Source organism: Nipponia nippon, unplaced genomic scaffold (genome assembly GCF_047370975.1).
Source record: "Nipponia nippon isolate SJK-2023a ecotype South Korea unplaced genomic scaffold, ASM4737097v1 scaffold_3, whole genome shotgun sequence".
Lineage (NCBI taxonomy): Eukaryota > Metazoa > Chordata > Aves > Pelecaniformes > Threskiornithidae > Nipponia > Nipponia nippon.
This window is the reverse complement of record NW_028262347.1, coordinates 56,102,050-56,121,656: the sequence shown is the minus strand read 5'-3', so window position 1 is coordinate 56,121,656 and position 19,607 is coordinate 56,102,050. Positions and strand designations below refer to the sequence as shown.

General features: G+C 46.6%; 1 protein-coding gene across 1 annotated transcript in view; it reads left to right on the top strand.

The window, feature by feature from the left end:
* LOC104021704 (coiled-coil domain-containing protein 134) overlaps positions 1-19,607 on the top strand; it is a 47,295-nt gene that overhangs the window by 13,283 nt on the left and 14,405 nt on the right. The window contains exons 12-25 of the mRNA XM_087764633.1: positions 76-190; positions 1,722-1,840; positions 2,894-3,035; positions 4,446-4,557; positions 5,205-5,265; positions 6,516-6,613; positions 7,407-7,581; positions 7,692-7,839; positions 8,409-8,681; positions 11,735-11,900; positions 14,086-14,190; positions 15,949-16,059; positions 16,650-16,831; positions 19,259-19,340. Of these exons, the coding sequence (XP_087620759.1) occupies positions 76-190; positions 1,722-1,840; positions 2,894-3,035; positions 4,446-4,557; positions 5,205-5,265; positions 6,516-6,613; positions 7,407-7,581; positions 7,692-7,839; positions 8,409-8,681; positions 11,735-11,900; positions 14,086-14,190; positions 15,949-16,059; positions 16,650-16,831; positions 19,259-19,340 (1,889 nt within the window). The remainder of the gene's footprint in view (positions 1-75; positions 191-1,721; positions 1,841-2,893; positions 3,036-4,445; positions 4,558-5,204; positions 5,266-6,515; positions 6,614-7,406; positions 7,582-7,691; positions 7,840-8,408; positions 8,682-11,734; positions 11,901-14,085; positions 14,191-15,948; positions 16,060-16,649; positions 16,832-19,258; positions 19,341-19,607) is intronic.

Below are 19,607 nucleotides of genomic sequence, written 5' to 3'. Positions count from 1 at the left end.
CTGCTGGTGTTGCCTTCCCAGGTGGAATGTCCCCAGCAGGGAATGTGCATGCTGTCTTTCTCTCCACTTGTTCAGGAAGGACCATCTGAGCTCCCCTCCAGTCCCATATGAAGAGCTGCAGAAGCTGCTGGAGGCAGTGCTGAAGCGATGTGCTGACCTTTCCCCACCACAGAGTAGCAGGAAGCATGCAGTAAGTCAAAAGTTGTTGTTGCTTGTTGGTAGGGCCAAGCAGGACAGGGATGATCCTCCTAGCACGCTATGTGGATGTTGTATATATGTTCCGTCCCCTTACCCTATGGCTGTTGGATTCTCTGGTGTTTCTTTTGATCCTCATGCCTCGAGATGGTACCAATCTTTGTCTTTGAAGTACCTGAAGATGGATGCTGGTGAGTGTTGTCTTTCTAAATTAATGAAGATTTGTGGGGCATTACTTGGGTGTGCTGCTCTCTTTATGTGTCCAGTACTCCAAGGTCATTTGAACTTCCCCTTCTTCAGGCCCCCACCTTGTAGGCTGCATCAGTCAATCTATTTTTTTGGCAATGAACATCTCTTGCTGTGCGTTCAGACCAAGAGGGTCATCATATATGCACTGTGATGCCTCAGCAAGGGAGCTGTTAGCCACTCTTTGAACTGCAAATCCTTTCCTGTTCCTGCAATACGTAGTTAGTGTGATGTGCTGTTGAGACCTATGCACTTCTGAGGAGAGCCCCCATTACAGGTGAAAAGGCAAGGGCTGAGTCTTCTTCCTCTAGACTTAGAGCCATGTAGGTTTAGATCGCACGTCTGTAGAGGCAAGAGCATCTTGCTGGAATACCAGAGCTCCAAATGCCTGCTCAACTATCTTTAGGCCCAAGTTATATGCTACCAGATGTCTACCTGGAGAAGGCAGAACTGCTTTCTGCCCCATAGACAGATGTTGGTCAGTCTGTTTGCACACACACAGAGCACAGTGTCCCATTCAGAATAAGGAGCTTCACAGGAAGGAAATTAGGCAGACATCCAGGCTGTCTTTAACAGGAGAAAAGAGGAAATGATTGTACCTGTACTAAGGTATCTGGGCATCAAACGGGGAAGGAGAAGGAGTTCTGAACTGCCAGGCACCAATGTGTCGCTGTGCCCTCCTCTGGTAATATTTGGAGAAGACCACTACAACAGGTTAAGGCTTAAAGGCAGATTTTGAATTCCAAGTGGTTCCCAGTTTGTGCAAATTATTAGCTCTGATGCTGCAGTTGGCTTCTGGCTGAACTCAGTAGGATGCTGTGTGGGAACAAGAGCTAGTACATGGACAGTTGCTTACGAATCTGAGCCAAAGTAGAGAATTTCTAAGATTTCAGTGCTGAGCAAGGAGAGGAACTGTTCAGCGTTGTCTGAAGAGTAATTGGAAGAAACAAAATTTTTAAAAATACCAAGTTTTCCCGGAAGGGTTTGAAGCTCCATTAGCTGAGCTGTTTAAAACTCAGATGAGACCAAACCATGGCTGTACAGACTGTAAAGACATGGCAGTGCAGAATGAGTAGCTCTGTAAGTCTGTCCTCCTTAGGAAGAGCACAGAAGCTCTCTAACTCGGCCTTCTCTGGGGAAAGCACGATAGTAAAAAACCAGTTATGTGAAAGAAGCCAGTGAAGGGAAATCTGTTGTTCCTCCTGCTGCTGATATTGGAGGAGAAAGCTGTTTTTTCTGACAATGAATATAAGATTTTGAAGACTTCTCTCCTTTAACAGGGTGATCTCCTATTCCCAGTGTCTCAGAGTCACCCAGCAAACAGAAATCTCAGCAGACTTCCTCAGAGACAGGGTCAGTTCTTGCTCAACACCCTGGAAAGTTTCAGAAATGCTTGCAGGTGAGGACAAGTCAGGGAAGTGGGCGGGTGGGTGGTGTGTGTGTCCATGTCCATCCATCCTTCTGTCCTTGTAACTGAGTTCCTCTACCCAACCCCACCAATGAAATACCACAGATGAGTTCAATGCATGGCACTTGCCAGTGAAACAACAGAAGGAGGGATATGTAGTAATAGTGAAAATTTTGTGACACCTGTATGTGTCTCCTAAGAAATTTGCCTGGGACCTATCAGTTTATTTCATGTCTTTGGCCTTTGAGGAACTGCTTGAAAATGAGCCAAAACTGGTGAAGTTGTAAGAATGGTTGGAAAGTATGTGTGAAACCATATTCCTGGGCCCTAGGGTATGTGGTCTCACTGCTGGAGGGGATTAACCATTTAATAAATGTGTATCTGCTCCAGATGCTGGCCTTGGATTTGCTCATGTCTGTGACCTGTTACTGCAAGTGGATTTATAGGCACCAACTTTTCCTATTTTTTTGGATGAGAGCTATCTCTCACTCTTAGCTGCACAGCAGACGGTGGTGTATGAAGCCGTATGTGTTGTTAGGGAACTCTGGCCAACTTAGTTATTTTGCCTTGCATCACTTGCATTTGGTTTGGCTGAGATAATTCAGTCAGAAGCAGTGTCCCTGTCTGCACTGACCCAGTGTCTTGGGGTGGTGTTACAGGGCACTGGGGTTCTGTCGTGGTTTTAGATCAGCTGAATGGTCCCCTGGCTGATTTTCATGACGTTTGCTGTACTGTGCTCCAGGCACTCTGGCCTTGCTGGGAACCTTTAGTCTTGCCATGCTAGGGCTTCCCACAGCAGATACTTTCTTCAGAGAAGCTAAGTCTTCCTTTCCCAACTTGTACTGTTGTGCAACATTGCTGACTTTTAATAGCTTCACTCAAGAGGTAACTCTGTGTGATTGCCAGATTCCTGGGTTTCCAACCCATCAAGTGTTTGCGGGGTCCTTAATGGTGAAAGTTGTCATGGAGGTGTAGTATTTCCCGACTTCCTTTACAGAGTGAGGAGGATTCCTCTCTTCTCTGGTACCTGCTGTGTGTTTGTAGGTTAGCAGTGGAATTCCAGAGTGACCCCATGGCCCAGGAGAATGCTTTCACTGCCCCCAACTCCGAGAGCAAGGACACACTGAGCAACTTCTCTGAGTTCCTATTGAGGATTTGCGACAGTCTCTGCATCCCCATGGTCATGGTAAGGTTTCTTTTGAACTTGGTCTACTCCTTGGGTACCTGAAAATGTGCTTTCAAGCACCAAGAGTGGGTTGCACAAGTTTTTTTGGGGGAAGAGAGCATGTAGAGTAAACCAAGAACAGCTGTGGCATTTGCCACCTCTCCAGAGCCAAATGTGGCATTATACAGTTCATGCAAAATGGGAGTGTACAGTCTCAGAGGGTGGAGAAATTCATAAAACTTCCATGTAGATGGCAGTGTCTTTCTTCACACTGTGCAATCCCCATAGCCTGCCTGCCATGTTATCTAATCCATGGCAGCCCTGGGTGTTGCAGAAAATGAAGAGTGCCTGAACTGTTGTTTCCCCTTCTGCCACTGTTTCAAAACTTCCTTGTGTCCCGGAAAGCAGCCGTGTTTTGCATCTGCAATTTCGTTTTCACGCTTCTTTCCAGAAGGTATTGAGGAGGCTGCCCAGTCTACGCAGCAAGGGCAGTACTAAGCATTGTGCCTCAGTAATGCCAGGGACACAGTTTAAAAAGCAGCTGTGGAGCGTCACGTGTGCTTTTGTGCCCCATACAGACCTGTCACTGAGACACTTTGAGCGGAATTGCCAGAACAATGGGACTCTGGTTGTGATTCTAAATGTTGAGTAAATTTTGCTTGTGCTTTCCCACAGGTTCAGGTGTATGGATTCTTGCCGTTGTTGGGAGCTTGGAGATGTTTTGTTTTGTATTTTTTTAACCAATCTCTTGGTAGACAGCTGCAGTGGCATTGCTGTTCTCCTCCCTGAAGGGAGGGTGCAGTGCACGTCCAGTTTGGCAAAGCTGGAGTCAGCGTGCTGTTTCTTGCTCATTCAACTTGGGTAAAAATTAATGGACTGTGAGAAAATTGTCCAGTGACCTTCTACAAGAGTGAGTTGAGTTGCTCTGTTCTAAACAGTTTAGGGCTGGACTCTGTAGAGAGCTTAAAAGCCTGTGTTTGTCACTACTCAATAAAATGCTGAAGCACGGGTGTTAAGCATTACTGAAGTCAGCTGCACTTAAGCATATGTCCTATGTTGTATGCCATGCTGGAGAATTAGCCATCTGACCTGTAAGAGCAGTTACTTCCAGGGCAATATGGGCAGTAATGTGCGTCGCTGTGCATTAAGGCCTAACTGGTTGCCAGCTGGAATCAGGAAGAAGTTTCTTGTTTGATGTAATGTCTTGCAGAGCTAGCAGCACAGCTCATAACGTTGGCAGAGGGGAGTGTTAGTTGCTTTCAAAGTGCTCTGTGAGCCTGTGTACTTGCTGCCAGGCATTTTGGTAGAACTGTTACTCCATTTGTTTGGATTTAGAAATCTAACTTTCTGGGCGAGCAGGAGGCTGGAAGAAAGCTGCTGCTTTCAGTGTTTATTGCATATCATGCACCTGATCTTTTCTTCTTTCCACAGAACTACCTGGAAAGGGCTGTCAGCCTGTCAGTGATGGAGGTTTTCATCTCAACACTTAATACCCTCTTTACAGTCGTGCCAAACATGAAGAATAAGTTCTCCAAAAAGCTGGGTATGGGGGTAGTGTGGGATCATGTTCTCTGTGCTCTTAACTGATGGAACTTGCTGCTACTGCATATTACTGAGGCAATGAGCTTAACGAAACTTTATGTGGAGGATTATATTACATGTTTATAGGAGTAAGAATAGAGTGCACAGTCATGTTCAGCAGGATGAAAAAGTTATTTGGTCTAGCAATGATGATGGGACAGATTTTATTTTAGATAAGTAAGTTGTGTCAGCTTTACCCTTTCCTCTGGAATATTCAGAATTGGCTGTTCCTGTAGACAGGGATTATGCTGGAATTGTTGGTGGGATTTTTACTATGTAGAAATCCTGTTTACTCTGTGTATTCCTTACTCTTCGCACATCAGAGAGGTGATGTAGAGAATTCCTCTATTCTAAACATGTGAAGCTGGCAAATCTTCCCTTTTCCTCCTGAGAAAACAAATGAATCTCAGATACTCCCCTCCAAACCAAACGCGGAGTAGTTTGCTTTGGGAGAGAAAGCCTAACAAATGTTTTCTCAGTGAGATGGCCTGCCCTGTTCACCAGGTTTGCATGGAGATGTGTAGGGATGGTTATGGGACCTGCCTACTCTTTTCCCTTATTGTACACGTTCTCTGCTCCTGTGACATTTTTGTCTTGCTTTCTGTCTAGCGTCCTCCTCCTTCATCCGACTGACACTGGAGCTGAAGGCCAGATTTTGCTCTGTACAAAGGTATTGTGATGTGTGTATTGTGAGCGAGTCAAAAATTTCCAGATGGGAAAGCAGATCATGTCTTATCTAATGCACCTGATGAGGCAAGACGGGAGGCTGAAAGACTCAAGAGTGGTCGCATGTTATTAAAAAATGTAAATGGTAACTGACAGTGGAAAAGCTGGATGGGGGAGAAGGGAGAAGCAGTCGGGTAGGGGGCGGGTGGATTTACACAGCGTTGTGAGAATTCAGTGCTCTGCCGTGAGCTGCGCAGATAGAGATAAAGCAGCCTGACTTTGGAGTAGTCAAATCAGTGGGTGTTTTGAAAAGAAGTAACAGTAGCATCAGTTCCATCTGAGCTCTGGCTTCCTAGGCACATACTACCACTATCTTTGTTCCTTATGGTGTGATAATGTATAAGAAATGGGAGGGAGAAGGAAGACTTCAACAGCAGACATTGCAAAGGGTCTTCTGTAGCAGAGGCTATGATTTCTAGGTTGAGAAGCACTTGGGGAGACTCTCTGTGGGTCTGCAGAGATGTTTTACCTCCTCTTTCCTGTGACTGCTTCTCATTAAAAGAGTAAACGAAATACACAGCACCCCTAGGCCAGGTTACCGCTGTGGAACTCAGAGTGGGGATGTTTGTGCCTGTGAATGGTGTGGGGGGGGGAGTGACCTAGGCCTCTGAATACAGTAGTGTGGGGCACCAAGGATGGTGTGTTACAGTGCAAAGATGTTTGGTTATGTCCTGTTCTGCAAGGAAATCATTGGAGAGAGAAAAATACCTGGAAATAGAGCTGTTCTCACCCTTTCAGTCAACGTCTTGGCATTCTTCATTGTTCATCCCTGGAAACACCATTGCTACAAAATCTCCTGACTGGTGTTTGCCAGTGGAATCGGGTATCGGGAGCCACCCTCAAACACCTCCCATTCTCTGCAGTGTTAGGGGTCCTGCCCTTACAGGCCTCCCTGTGTGTACCAGGTATGATGATTGTGCGAGTACCCCACTGTATTCATATTGTCCCAAGGTACGTGAACATGTTCACTGTCGTCACTGCGCACACCCGACACAACTGTGAGCTGACTGTCCTTTGGGAACTCCTCATTTTCCTGGGAGCCCAGGTTGGCTCCTGGAGTCTTGTTGTGATGGGGCAGGTGCTTGTATGTGATCATTCGGTAAACTGAGGTTCTGGCAGACAACGTGTGATATGAGAAGTATGAAGAGGCTGTTTCTAGCCTTCTTCACTGTATCTTTCTGCTCTTCTTCACAGTAATCCTGCCTTGAATCAGGCCTGTTCCAGTTTCCTCTGCAGCTTGTGCCTGAGCCTTTACTCTGCCACAGAGAAGGAGAGAACTTCTTCTCAGGAGGGCAAGTTTGGGGAAAGAGACAAATTGCTTCATTTAGTTTGAGGCCCTGCCACCCTCTATTTAGGCAATAGGTGCAAAAATGATAAAAAAAAAGACAAAGGAGGAGGGAAGGGAGGACACAGATAAGCTCTATTTAGAAATTTTTTTTGCCCCCCCCAATTTTTTTAAGCTGGTCCAGCAAGGAGATAACACTCAGAGAATGCCTTTTGAAGAGTTTGGAACCCTACCTGAAAGGTTGTGTTTCATCTGCCTATGGTTTTGTTTACATGGTGACATTTACTAGCACGGCTGTGTATGGCTTAATTGAAATAATATTACTTGCCACACAGTCACCCTGCAGCCTTAATCTGCAGATTAAGGTCATTTTTCCCTCGGGCATACTCTATAAAGCTTTCCTGTCTATAGTGTAACTTTCCATAATAGGTAAGTCCCAAATAAATGAGATGAAAGTTTCCACATCACAAAAGCCCCTTTTCCCACTGGCAGTAGTTGGTCACCATACAGGCAGCATCAGCAAAGAGCTGGGAACCTCAAACAGAAGTGTCTTTTCATCCTCAAAGCCAGCTCCATTAAATCAGGTCTCGCGCCTCTATTCATGCCAATCATAGAGGTGTGCTTGCTGTATGCAGACTGTGGGGTAGTAGGTTGGCTTTGATATTTCTTACATCAGGAGCTTCCCTAATTTAATGTGCTTGAGTTAGGGCACGCAGATGCTTCCATCCCCCTGTTCCACTCTGCTTTGCCGTAAACATTCCTCATCACTGCCTGCCTGTTCATAGTAGTTTTATTTCTAGAGCAAGAGATGTGTGAGCTCCTGCAGAAGGGTCTGCTTCAATTAAACTACACCGTTGCTGAAAGCCTTCTCCTCCTGGCTGAAACCCCTGAGCCTTTCTCTTTGGATCAGTCTCTTTGCAGCCACCAACACTGCTTCATACTACTGTTATACTTCGCCTACACCCTTGGGGACAGGTGAGCCAAGAGTATACAAGGCAAGTGATTTTGTGGCCTTTACGTACCATGTATTGGTGGGTAAGGCATGTCTAATGTTACTGTTTCCACTCCAATTTCCTTGAATGCAGGTTTGTCCCAGAAGCAGAATTATTTTTAGCCATAAGAAATTTCCTCCTGTCAGCACAGGACCATGGAGACTGTCCCCCTCCATACATACTCAGAGCGGCTCTTTACCTCCTTGCTGTCTGTCAGGACAAAGGCAAAGCCCTGGACTTGGTAAAAGAAGATTTCATTCCTACCTCTTGGACCCTTTTTGTTGAAACTAAGGTTTCTCCCCGCTCCAATCAACCCTCTTACAGAAAGTATTTTGACATAGGTGGTGAGCAGTGAATGAGTGAAGAGTGTGCAGTGCACCTACACTCTGGAAAGTTAACTGTGAAAAGCCACTAGGGAATATAGATTTGACTGAATAAACTTGTGTATGTGTGGGAAGTGTAAATGCGTTGGATAGGCTGTGAATTCACATACGGAATATAATAAATTTCATAGCTTCAGTCTCCTGAACACATCTACAGCCTCTGCAGCAGCCTTTCTAGTGTTCCCATATGGCTCTTTGCTGCTGCACAGGTTTGAGCACTGTTTAAAGCCTACAAGTTTCTTAGCCTTTGTGATGCAAATGGGCTTCACAAAATGATGTTTAACTGATATATTTGATTGTCTGCTTAAAAGGCAGTGTGACTGTTTCTCACATTGAACTCTCATCGCTTCAGCTTTTCGATATTCAGCATCTAGTGATTATTTTGTTCTCTCCCCCCCTCCCCCTTTCCCTCCCACTCGCTTACCAGAGGTCGTTGTGTACCATAAGGAGGATCCTGGATAATCTTCCAGATCTGAGCTTGGTCTACGTCCATTGTCCTCTCCTGCTGAAATTCTTCCTGCGCTACCCTGAGCTTATGGGGAGATTTGGACACCAAGTCCTCCAACTCTGGTTTTCCTGGGGAGACTGCAAGCAAACTGAGACTGAAGAAGCTGGTTTTGGTGCATCTGATCATCTGAACAGTGCTAACCCGTTACTTCCCATTCTGAAGAGCAATGCCAGCATTTTGCTTATTTTACTGGTATGTCACTTTCACAAGGACAGGCTGCTATCCTGGCCCTGATTTAGGGGGCTTTTTGGTTCTTAAAGCTCTTAGTGCTGTTTTGAGGCCAAGGATTCTGCTAGGAGGGCCCACGTGTGCATACATTGACTTCCACCTCCCGGGGAAGCCTGATATGGAAGATGGGACTGTGTATGTGTGTTAGCTCTTTCTCTGTCATCCATCCACTGTGATAGAAAGGGATCTTTTGAGAGTTGGCTAGGAAGGGATCTGAAGGGTGCTGCTGATGTATGCCATGAAAAACCCCATTCCTTTCTCTATCCAGATATACAGCTGGGTACTCCAGATTCTTCTGTGGCAGCCTTTCAAGAAGCTGTTTTGCTAATTTGGGAGCAGTGGTTTACTACTGATAGATGAGAAGGGTATGAGGAACAAAGAACTTTGAAAAAGCAGCGTGCAGAGAACAGGTCTTGAGGGCACGGCTTTCTGTTTGCTTGGGGTTTTAATTTTGTTTTTAACTGGAGAGTCTTGTCAGAGATTTTTGCAGTACTCTTGAGTTTTCAGGACTGCAAATAGCACATTCTATTTCTCTTAAAAGATAAAATAAAAATCTTGGGACAGGGAAAATTAATCAGTGCAGGGGAGAAAGGGGCCTTGAAGTAGCAGGACTAGTGTGTTTGCCTTTAACTGGCGTAATGAGCTCTGTTAACCTACGTAATCGTGACAGAATCCAGGTCCTGATGGCTGCCATCAGTGGCCGCTTGTCCCATGACTGTTCAGCCAGTCACATAGTGAATACTTGCTAACATTTTCACACAAGAACATGAGATTTGCCTGTAAAGGCAAAAGCTAAGAGCTGTGATGTTTCTTCTCCAGCCTGTTAGAGAAATTAAAACTATGTTTCACTGAGAATAGAAACCCATGTCAGCAGACAGTGAAGAAGCAAGGTTTGATGCTGGGTGGGCACCCATTGGGTATTACAGACTGGCATGTATTTGTTCTGATCTAAGAGGCTATGAAATAAATTTTAATATCCCAGGTTACTGAAATGACTGACAGGAATGCTCTCGCACAGAGCAGTTCTTTCACAGTCAGGGTGATATTGCAGAGTAGGTAGCAACATCCAGGCATTTGATACCATTGCAGAGCATTAGTAAAAGTGATCAATGAGTTGACATATCTGTACAAATTAAGGAGAAGTGTCCCCTGAGACGTGCCTATGCTGTTACCTTTGGCAGGAGTTCTGGAACCTATCACTCCATAAACTAAAGCAGATGTATACATCACAGGTCTGCCAATAAGCAAAAGAGAAACAGTGGCTCCTTCCCTGAATGGTACAGCATTCCATGGCTATCTTGCCATGTGCTCTTGCAGAAATAAATTAATTTAGCTCTGTCCTGGTCTTTAAAGCAAGTTGTAATAAATCACAGGCTTTGACAATTCACCTTTCAGTTGGGGAAGAGCATAATCAATCTGAATTTAGATGGGCTAATAAAACAGTGCAATATCCTGGGATAAATATACTGTCAGATGTAAACAAAACTTATGAGGTGAATAACCTCAACCTGAGAATGCTCAAGTAAAATGAAAGGGCCTCTGCATGGTACAGTGGAACAAAAATGAATGTCTTTCCAAGGATGATTTATTTGCTTATCTGCTTTTAATAATTGTCTGGATTAGACAGAACAGATGGTTAGTGCCTTCATCTGAGACCTTGAGCTCCTGAGTAGGAAGGAAGATGTTAACATGGTGATGCATTTACCGGGACCAGGAAGGCTGTGGCCCTTGGTTAGTGCCATTTTGTGCTGTGTGTGTTCCTCTGGGGGTGAATGTGGTCGTGATCACACACTGTCCCACTTGTCTTCTCCATGCTCCAGATCTGAGCTGCTCTCTCAGAGAACGGAGATAGGCTGACTGACATTAGATTCCATTCCTGAATGTCATACGGAGCAGATCTATGTCAGCAGAGCCGATTGTGCAGACAGCTCCCTACCCCTTATTCCTGAAGGTCTCAGATATGGGCAGGAATCAGGCTCAGAACTAGAGAGGTTTTTCTGGCACAGGCAGCTTGTTCTTACCTTAACAGCTTTCCCTGGGTATGGGGTCCCCCAGCCGTTTCCTCTCCATCGTCCCAGTCTGGATGCATGACTACTGTGTGACAGGGGAAGGCAGCTGGAAAAGGCAGTGGGCTGTTCTAGCAGGCTGTAGGCTTGGTTGCTGAGACCAGTTTTCTGTTTACCGCTTTCATCTGTACCATTTGCAATGCAGTAGCCAGGACTACTGAGGGAGGAGGGGAAAGGTACTGCTGACATAATACATGTTGAGACAATCATATTATGTCAGCGCTACCAGGCATTTTCTGCCTGATCTTTATGGAACTGCATCTGTACATGCTGTGTAGGTGAATTTAATGTCAAACACCTTAACAACAAAAGTATGCCCAAATTAAGGCTACTGGCTGTGGGATTCAGCTCAGAGACCTCAGACAGAGCTCTATAGTCAAGAAGCAGGTTTGTGGGTTGAATGCCGCGTACACAACTCGTCTGTTTTCCGTGATTGAGTGATTGCTTGTCTGGTTTATGTACGTTTCATGCAGTTTAGCTGTTATGTTGCTACTGCAGATACAAGGCTGCCAGCCTTTTGAAAATGAGTAACTATGGACTGACTCATAAGCTTGATTTTAGGTAAGCGTCTTTAATATGCAACCTGATTTTTCAAAACAACAAGGAGAGCAGAAGTGCCAGAGGCTCCGTGCTCTTGGAAACAGGGCCCTGGCTTTAGGATCTTACTTGTCTAACACCTTGACCTTAAATGTATGTTACCCCTACACTTGTGTGCTGGACAGGAGTTACATAGCCAAATGCATTCTTTAAACGGGATACTACCCAGAGGTGCCTGTCAGATGAGAGTCCGTCTGCTTTATTCTGTTCTCTATTTAATCAGGACATACTTAATCTGGACGGTGCTTTATTAGGCTGTTTCCCAAAGCACCAGATTAGCATAATGGTATTAAATAGCAGTGACTTCTGCCTAATCAGGGCAGAAAGATAATGTGTGTGCTTCTTCCCTCACAGGACCTGGTTTGCTCAAGCCCTGTGGAGGTGGCTTGGAAGGTGTTGATGACTCTAAGGACCTTCCTGGAAAGAAATGAGGATGTCCTCGTCTGTGACCTCCTCCGGAGTCAGTTCCTGCAGATTCTGCAGCAGCTGCTGGTAGAGAGCAGCTCAGCCTCCTTACAAGGTGACTCCCCTCTGTGACTTGGTCTTGCTGTAGGATCAACTAGCAGGATAGATGGCTGAAGGGATGCAGTCTGGGATAAAGTGGTTTTGAACTGCTGATGTAGCTTCAGTACTTATCTGCATGAGGAAATTTACAGACAGAACTGCGCTGATTTAGTTTCTTTTTCCAGAGATTCTTGTTTTGAAGTGAGAGAATCTTCTTCTGATTTAGGTTGTTCTGGCTTCAGACTGTGATTGTTAAACCAAGGCAAGGTTTTCTTATACTGTCATAAGCATTCAAGTGGAGAGCTGTGCTGGTAAATCTCCCAGTTTGGACAGGGGCTCAACTGGTGACTGAAAGACATCCTCCTTTTTGCCTCTTCTCTGTGCAAAACAGCTTGGTGTGCCTGAGTACACTCGGTTGTCAGGGCACAGGGACGGGGAGCAAAGATTGTTTGAATCATTCATGATATTGATCTCCAAACAGGAACTGTGGTATCACCAGATCTCATAATTCTATTAAATCTCTCAAAGATTTAGCAGGGTTGTGACTGGAGGAAATCCCTCTGTTTTCCTTATTAGCCCTGGCTGTGGAGTTGGGAGTGTTGTCCCATTGTGAATAGTGCTGTGCAAGGCAGTCTGTGAGCTTGAACTGAAAAAGGGAGCAGTGCTAGGATGTCGTCGGCTTCCCTGGGATAGGGGCTCAGCACAGCTTTTGCTTGTTCCTCAGGGCGCTGCTGACACTTGTAACAGCCCTGCTCTGCTTGGGGTGTTTTTCTGTGCAGCAGTTGGGATGGAAGCAACGAGGGAAAGTGGTTTTTGCCTTACCTCCAGCAAAGTCAGTAGGCTGGAGATTTGAAAGCAGGAGCATGGTGGAGCATGAGGCTACGAGGTTATGGATAAAGAAGGCAATGTTGGCATCTGCCAGATCTGATTGTGTTTGGAACTGTGCACATTTGGAGTTGTGGTGTCCCTCTGTCACTGATCTAGGGGTGTCAGGGGCTGTGGGGAGGTAGATCATCTGTTTCCTGTTGAGGCAGTCAGACCTGTTCCTCCAAACCGCTGGTGATGGAGACAGGATGCTGGGCTGGAGGGGCTTTTGCAAGATTAGAGCCCTTCTGCTGTGTCTAATATCCCCAGCTCCTCTTCATACTGCATCTTAAAGTCGTTAGCTGAGTTACTGGCAGCCTCGTCCAGAAAGTTAAACACCAGATGTGCTCTGGAGACACGACTTCCTTGTCTCCCAGCGCACAGGAAGCTCTCTGTGAGGTCTGCAGCAGATAAGTCCAGGGGATCTGCATCCCTGTTCAAACAGTAGCCTGCTCTTAGACAGCAAGAAGGCCCAACAGTGGGACTTCATCAATATATTAACATAAATGACACCTGTAAATGTTTCCTCCTTAAAACTGGAAACTCCTGAACCTTTGTGAAGACATTTTCTGGAGGCGATAGTTGCTTGCTGTAGGTATGGCTATATACAACGCAAAATCTTTACCTGTTTACAGTGCTGCAGAAGAGTGAATATACTAGGGAGGGGATTGCCCTGGGAAGCTGGTGGTCTGAGCAGGTCCATTCTCCTCGCGTAGAGACCTGCTGTGTGGGGCTCTCATCTCTGCTGTCTCTGCTCTGCCCTGTGGGGCGGGATGGACAGCATTCTTCGGCCTCACAAGATGCTGGAGAACAAATGCTGTGCAGCTGAGCACTCTGAGGTGCTGGGCTGCTGTAAAAGCGTGGGCTGCCAGTGATGGTCAAGTAGATGGGAAGAGGGCAGTCTGCAAAGGGCTAGTGACTTCTAGCTTATTAGAGGTGTCAGTTCGAATGTGCAGTGACCATGCCCCTTACGTGGTTCATTAAGGATGTAAAAGACTCTAGCCTACTTTCTCCCCCTCTTTTCTAGTTGTTCTAGTAGTCTAGTAGTTTTCTAGTAGTCCTAGAACGGTGTTGGGAGGATCCAGTGTGTAACTCTGGCCAACCCACAGTGGCAAGAACGGGGCCTGATCCAGAGGGGACTGTACAGATGAGAATTAAGTTGGGAGGGAGGGAGGGAGGGAGTGTGTGTGTGTGTGTGTGTGTGTGTGTAAAGGGGGAATACTTCCACCCCTAACCCACCCTCATTCCTGAGCCGGAAAATTAATAATTCTTGGCATGCTTTAAAGTACAGCAGTTTAGAGTTCACTGACAAGCTAAGCTGTCTGCGCTCTTCTTAGCTAACAGGAACCTGCCTGTTTTGCTGAGCCTCCTTTTCCTGGTGCAGCTGCGGAGCAAGGGTGTGAGGGAGCTGGACAGCACAGACTTCAAGCTTCTTCACCAGGGTGAGTCTGTGTGTCCATCTTCTCCCAGGGGGCTTTGATCTGTGTTTGTTAATTGTTCCATAAGATGATTAGGAGCTGGCTCTTTGTCCTTTGCGAGAAGGTGTACCTTGCGTTACAGTTATGGTTGCTTTGAAATACTTTCATAGCCAGAGCATTGTAAAGAGCCCTGGTTACCAGTTCCGTCAACAAAACCCAGGTTCTCTGCCTCTTGCTTTTACAATACCTTTTTTTGTCTGAAACTTCACAAGGTGGCCAAAGTATTCTCCTGGCCGTGACATGATTTCAGGGTCTGTGACTGTTATTGACTTGGCACATGACAGTATTGCTGACATGCTTCCTGAAACATCCTTCCCCGTCCATGCTTGCTAACACACCCCTGTGGGGTTCAGGCCACAGGGGTGTCCTGTGAACCAGCCATCAGGGACCAGCAGCCTCGTGAGGCTGGGCTCTCCCTGGCCTGTGAGTCAAGATTTAAGGGTTGGACTCAATGATCTCAGAGGTCTTTTCCAACCTTAACGATTCTCTGATTCTAAGAGTATATGGGTCCCAACCAGCTGCAGGACTTGCCCACTCCACCCCAGAGACACAGAAGAGCGGGCTGTGTTTGTTTACTCACCATACCGTGACCTGCTCTCTTCTCTGGTGATCCTTACTCAGTGACTTGTCCCTTCTTACTTGGAGGTTCATGCAGGCTGTGAAAAAAGAATAAATACTAGAGGTAAGTTCAGCTCATCCATCCTCTCATCTCTTCCCTGCTCTGACAAATTGATCTCTCCAGCAGACTTTGAAGGACTATCCCCTTCAATTTGAAATGTTCCACGTCTCAGGGCTGCCTGTGTTGCCCTTGTAAAGAAGCAGTGTTTCTCAGACATTCATTAGCCAAGGGAACTGGGGGTGTGGAAGAAGCATGTCCTCTGTACGAGCCCTTTTTAGCTGCTGTGATTTCAGAGCACAGCTCAGCTGCTCCCAGGAGTCACAAGCTCCTTCTACTCTTGCTTTCTGCTCTGTATTTTTCAACACAGCTCTCTCCGTGCCCCAGCCGCCCCGTTCATTCCCTGCTTGGCTCCCAGGCTATGTTCTTCAGGGGTGGGTGTGCAGGGCACTCTCCTCTGATGAGGCTTACGTGAAAACAGCTCGTAGGTGGAAGGGGTGTGGGGAGGCATGTTGATGTGTGTTTTTTGAGAATTGTTTACTCAGACTTTAAGCTCTTCAAAAGATCTCCTGCGACAGTTTTGCTGCGCCCTGCAGTCCTGGATTTCCCTCCCAAACTCTTGCTAAACATTGTTCCTAAGTGTTTGGTGCTTACAACAAACATGGAGCGTTTATTCCTAGTGCGAGCAGAGTTGGTGAGAGTGGAGGAGCACAGCTCTCCGTGCCATTCCCCAGTCTGGTCACCATGTGAGAGAGGCACATGGCTGTTTATGGTTGACGTAGTATTAGGATCAAACTCACTCTGTGGAAACAGGTAACTTACAGTCTGTTGCTCTTGGATTCATTACTGCCCAATGTGATATGTGCCCTTTAATACACTCTTTTCTATTCCCCCCTCCCCATTATCATCCTCCACTGCACTGTCCAGTCTAGAGCAAACACTCTAGGGCAGATGCCTATTGCTTTGTCTGTACCATGCTCTGTTTATTCTCACTTCAGGTTGTGTCGCTCTTGTCCGAACTCTCTCTCCACTGACTGACTTCTTTCTTGTTGCTGAGGTGCTCTGTTATGTTGGTGTCTGCGTTATGCATGTTTTTTTGTTTCCAGTCAGTAATCTCTGTGGGAAATGCAGGCCGAGGGACACTGACCTCCTGCAGCCATCCTTGAATTTTCTGTACTGCAGCCTTCATCAGACAACACCTTGTAGTCAACAGAGAGGTGAGGCAAGATCATATTGATTGCTGAGTTAATCTCAGCGAGGTTGTAGCTTGGCCATCAGAGGCTATATTCTAACTGTCTGAGCAGGTAAGGTGGATTTTTCCCCTTCCAGACACAGAATTACAGTTAACAAAGACCATTTTGTATTTGGGATGAGGATTTTTAGGTTGGGGGTTTTGTTTTGTTTTGTTCTGTTTTTGCTGCCTTCTGATGATTCAGGAATTGGCTGCTGAGAGACAGAATCACTGTATTTTTCTTGTTCATAAAACACAGCAGTGGGGCTTTTGTGCCTTGTTTGAAATGTCTTGGTATTGCCATGGTTCAAAAAATTAAACAATAATAGAGAACAGCTCTAACCAACCTTCCAGCTGTGTTGGCTGAAGGCTGGTCATTTTATTAGCTGGCCGAGCGGTCGCTTGTGCTGTGGGAGATGAATACCAGCGTAGCTGGACAGCCTTACTCTGATGAGCCGTGGCAGCTGGGGCTGCCTCACTGCAGCAGGGGTGTGCTCTGCACTTCTCTTCTGCTCGTCAAGCTGGTTTAACCTGTGCCATCCCATCAGCCTCTCTGATTATGTTTCTCCCACACAGCAGTGGCTGTGCTGCTCTCCAACGTGTCCTTGCTAGAGCTCCTGCAGAAGGTTTTGGAGTGCACCTGGTTGCGGTCCCCTCCCTCTGAACCTGCTTACCTGTCATCTGAGGATGCCTTGCTGTGCTCTGGGTGGCTCTTGGTTGCGTCTCTCTTACTTTATCAGCATCGCTACAATACTGAGGTTAGAACCACTCTAGTGTTCAGATCCAGGGAATGGCTAAACCTTAAAAAAAAAAAAAATTAAAAAAATCTTCATTAGCAGAGGACACCATTTTGCTTTGGCCTGGAATCTGCTTGCCTTGGTTGCTCTTTTGTTATTGTCCACAAGTTATTCCAGGCTGCACTTCTCCGCTAGGACTGGAAGCTAGCATGTTGCTGAAGGCTGAGACCCAAATCATTGGAGAGTTAGAGAGGGACACAAATCGTGGGGGAAAAAGTGCATATCCAGCCCTCCTGACCCAAATCACTTTCCTTTTCAGGACAGAGCAAAATACATTTTAAGGCCTTTCTCAAGGGAAGGCTGAGGGTGGGAGACACAGCTCTCATGTCGTACACTGCTTTTTTGGTACTAGAATGATCGATAGTGGAACAGTCACAATCCAAAGCTATTATTGGCAAGTAAGTGTTCAGTATTAGCAAGCTCATATGAATGTGGGCAGCTGTCATTGTATTTGATGCTTTGCAGTCTGACAAGAGAGCTAAGCTGGAGTTGTCAGCTGATGTTGGAATTGCAACTTCAAGGGAAGCACTTTCTAATGCCGACACGAGGGGATAACATTTCCTTTTGAAGTATCTACCCAGGCCTCTCTCCCTCTCTTGATAGGGAGTTAAACAGCCTGTCATGTGTTGTGGGCTCTGCTCTTGCAGTTATGCCCAGCAGAGTATGCGCTTTGGGAGTCAGTGCACCTATTCACGGATGATTGATAAAATCACATTAAGGACGTGCGTGCATCTGCACAGAGAGGCCAGGTTGGTTTTCTAATGCTGAGGGAAGACGTTTTCCGAAAGGCCAACCCAGACCAAGTCTGCACCTGTTGCTTCACGGGTGTGCTGCCTCTGCTTAGGTCTTACAGCATGGGACTTGTATGGACTGTCAGCTGTGCGAGTGCATAGCAAGAGCTGCCTGTCCCTGCTCTGTTAACTGCTGAGCACAATTTACCTTCTCGGTTTCCAAGTCAGGGCTATGTCTGGGTGGTCAGTGTTGTGCCAGTTCTAGTGGCTAGTGTTGAGCTTCATCTTCTGGGAGTGATTCTTTCAACTCATATTGATCCTTGAAGTGCAATCATTTAGTGGTTTATAAGCCCGTTGTTTGGCTTCATCAGTACCTTACTGGCTTGATGTGCTGTGACTTGCAATCCAGAATCTTTCTTGCACCAGAGTTGGGGAAAGAAACTACGGATGCAGGTGGCAAATGGAAGTGGTTGAAGGATGCTTTAGCATTTCTGATCTTCAGCATTTCTGATCTTCAGTGTTTCTAATCTTCTGCTGAGGGGAAAGGAGAGGAGATAAGAGGAAGACTCACTTCTCTTGCTGCTTTGCTGCTCAGTATGGCTGAAGCTGCACAAAGCATCCTGGAGGCCCTTATAAGAGAGCCTTTGGCCTTTGTGGCTGTGAATGTGAGCTGATGCCAGGCTGTCTCCCCGAGCCTGCAGTTTTTTAGAGGGGAACAATGGCTCTGAGAAATGGCCACATTCATCTCAGGCTGGTGTTAATAGTGAGGACTTGTCTGGCCATAGCAAGCTTGCATGTTAACTGAGTTACTGCTGCTGGCTTTAGCGGAAGCCTGTGGATAAACATGGGTCGTGGATGGTAGGCTATTAAAGGCTTTGGCTTCTCAGTTCTTAGACAAGTAACCACTGCCACTGTGTTGCAGGAGGTACTCCTAGCTCTCCTTTTGAACATTTCTCTCTTCAGAAGACGGTTTGAAGGAATCAGCCCTGTAGTCCTTATGCCTGCCCTCCCTTGCCAACTCTCTGCCTTACTGAAGAGTTTGAACCCTTCTGGGGCTCTGTGAGGCTTTAAGCCATCGCTGCTGAATGGCTGTTCTGTGAGGGAAACAGTCTATTGCGGATGGCCCTCTCAAGCCCACCTTTCCTGTTTCCCCTAGTTCCCAAGTCCCTAACCTCCTCTGCCTCCTTCACCCATGCCATAGTTCCTAGCCCTGGGCTCTCTGCAGGCTTCCCAGCTCCAGCAGGCAGGGCCAGATTCTTGTCGTCGCTGCTGGCTTTTGGCTGCCTGGCTCCTCAGTCTTGCTGACTGGCTGTGGGGCTAAGCCGTGTTTGGTGATGGCTGTTCCTGCTGGTCCCTGTGCTCAGCAGTCTGCCAGCCACATGCCAGAGGGCCTGCAGGGAGTAGTGAGTGCAAGACAGGCAAACGAGTTGCACTGTGGTTTGGAAGCTGTGCGGGGCTGGCAGCTGGTGGTGAGCGAAACTTGAGGGCCCAGCGATGTGTCTCTCCCTTCTGGATCAGACTCTGAAACCCTGTTGCTCTCCCCTTGTTTTTCAACGGTCATCATGGGGTAGTGTTTAAGGACTGAAAGTACATAAGGGAGCTTTTTACCTGGTCCAAACCAGCATTATTTATTCTCTTATATTTCATTCTCCTCTAGGTTCACCAGACGCTCTCTCTAGACCTAACAGAAGTCCTGAATGCAGTCATCTTCAGGAAGAGGAAGCCAATCCTGCTGTTAGGTATTTTGCATCTGTTACAGAGATTTGACTGGAAGCAGCTGCTAGTACCATGCTACAGGCAACAAGGAAGAACTGGTGACTATGGGATGGGATGATGCAGGTGCTGGTGGGAATCTGGAAGCTTTGGTCCATTTGGCTTTGGGAGTACGTAACTGGTGGTGAGAAAGGGCAAAAGGGAACTGTCTGGAGTTCTGCTGCGTTTGGACAAATCTTCCTTGGAGGTTGGTAGTGATATCTGGAACTGAGTGTGGACTGGGATAGTGTCTC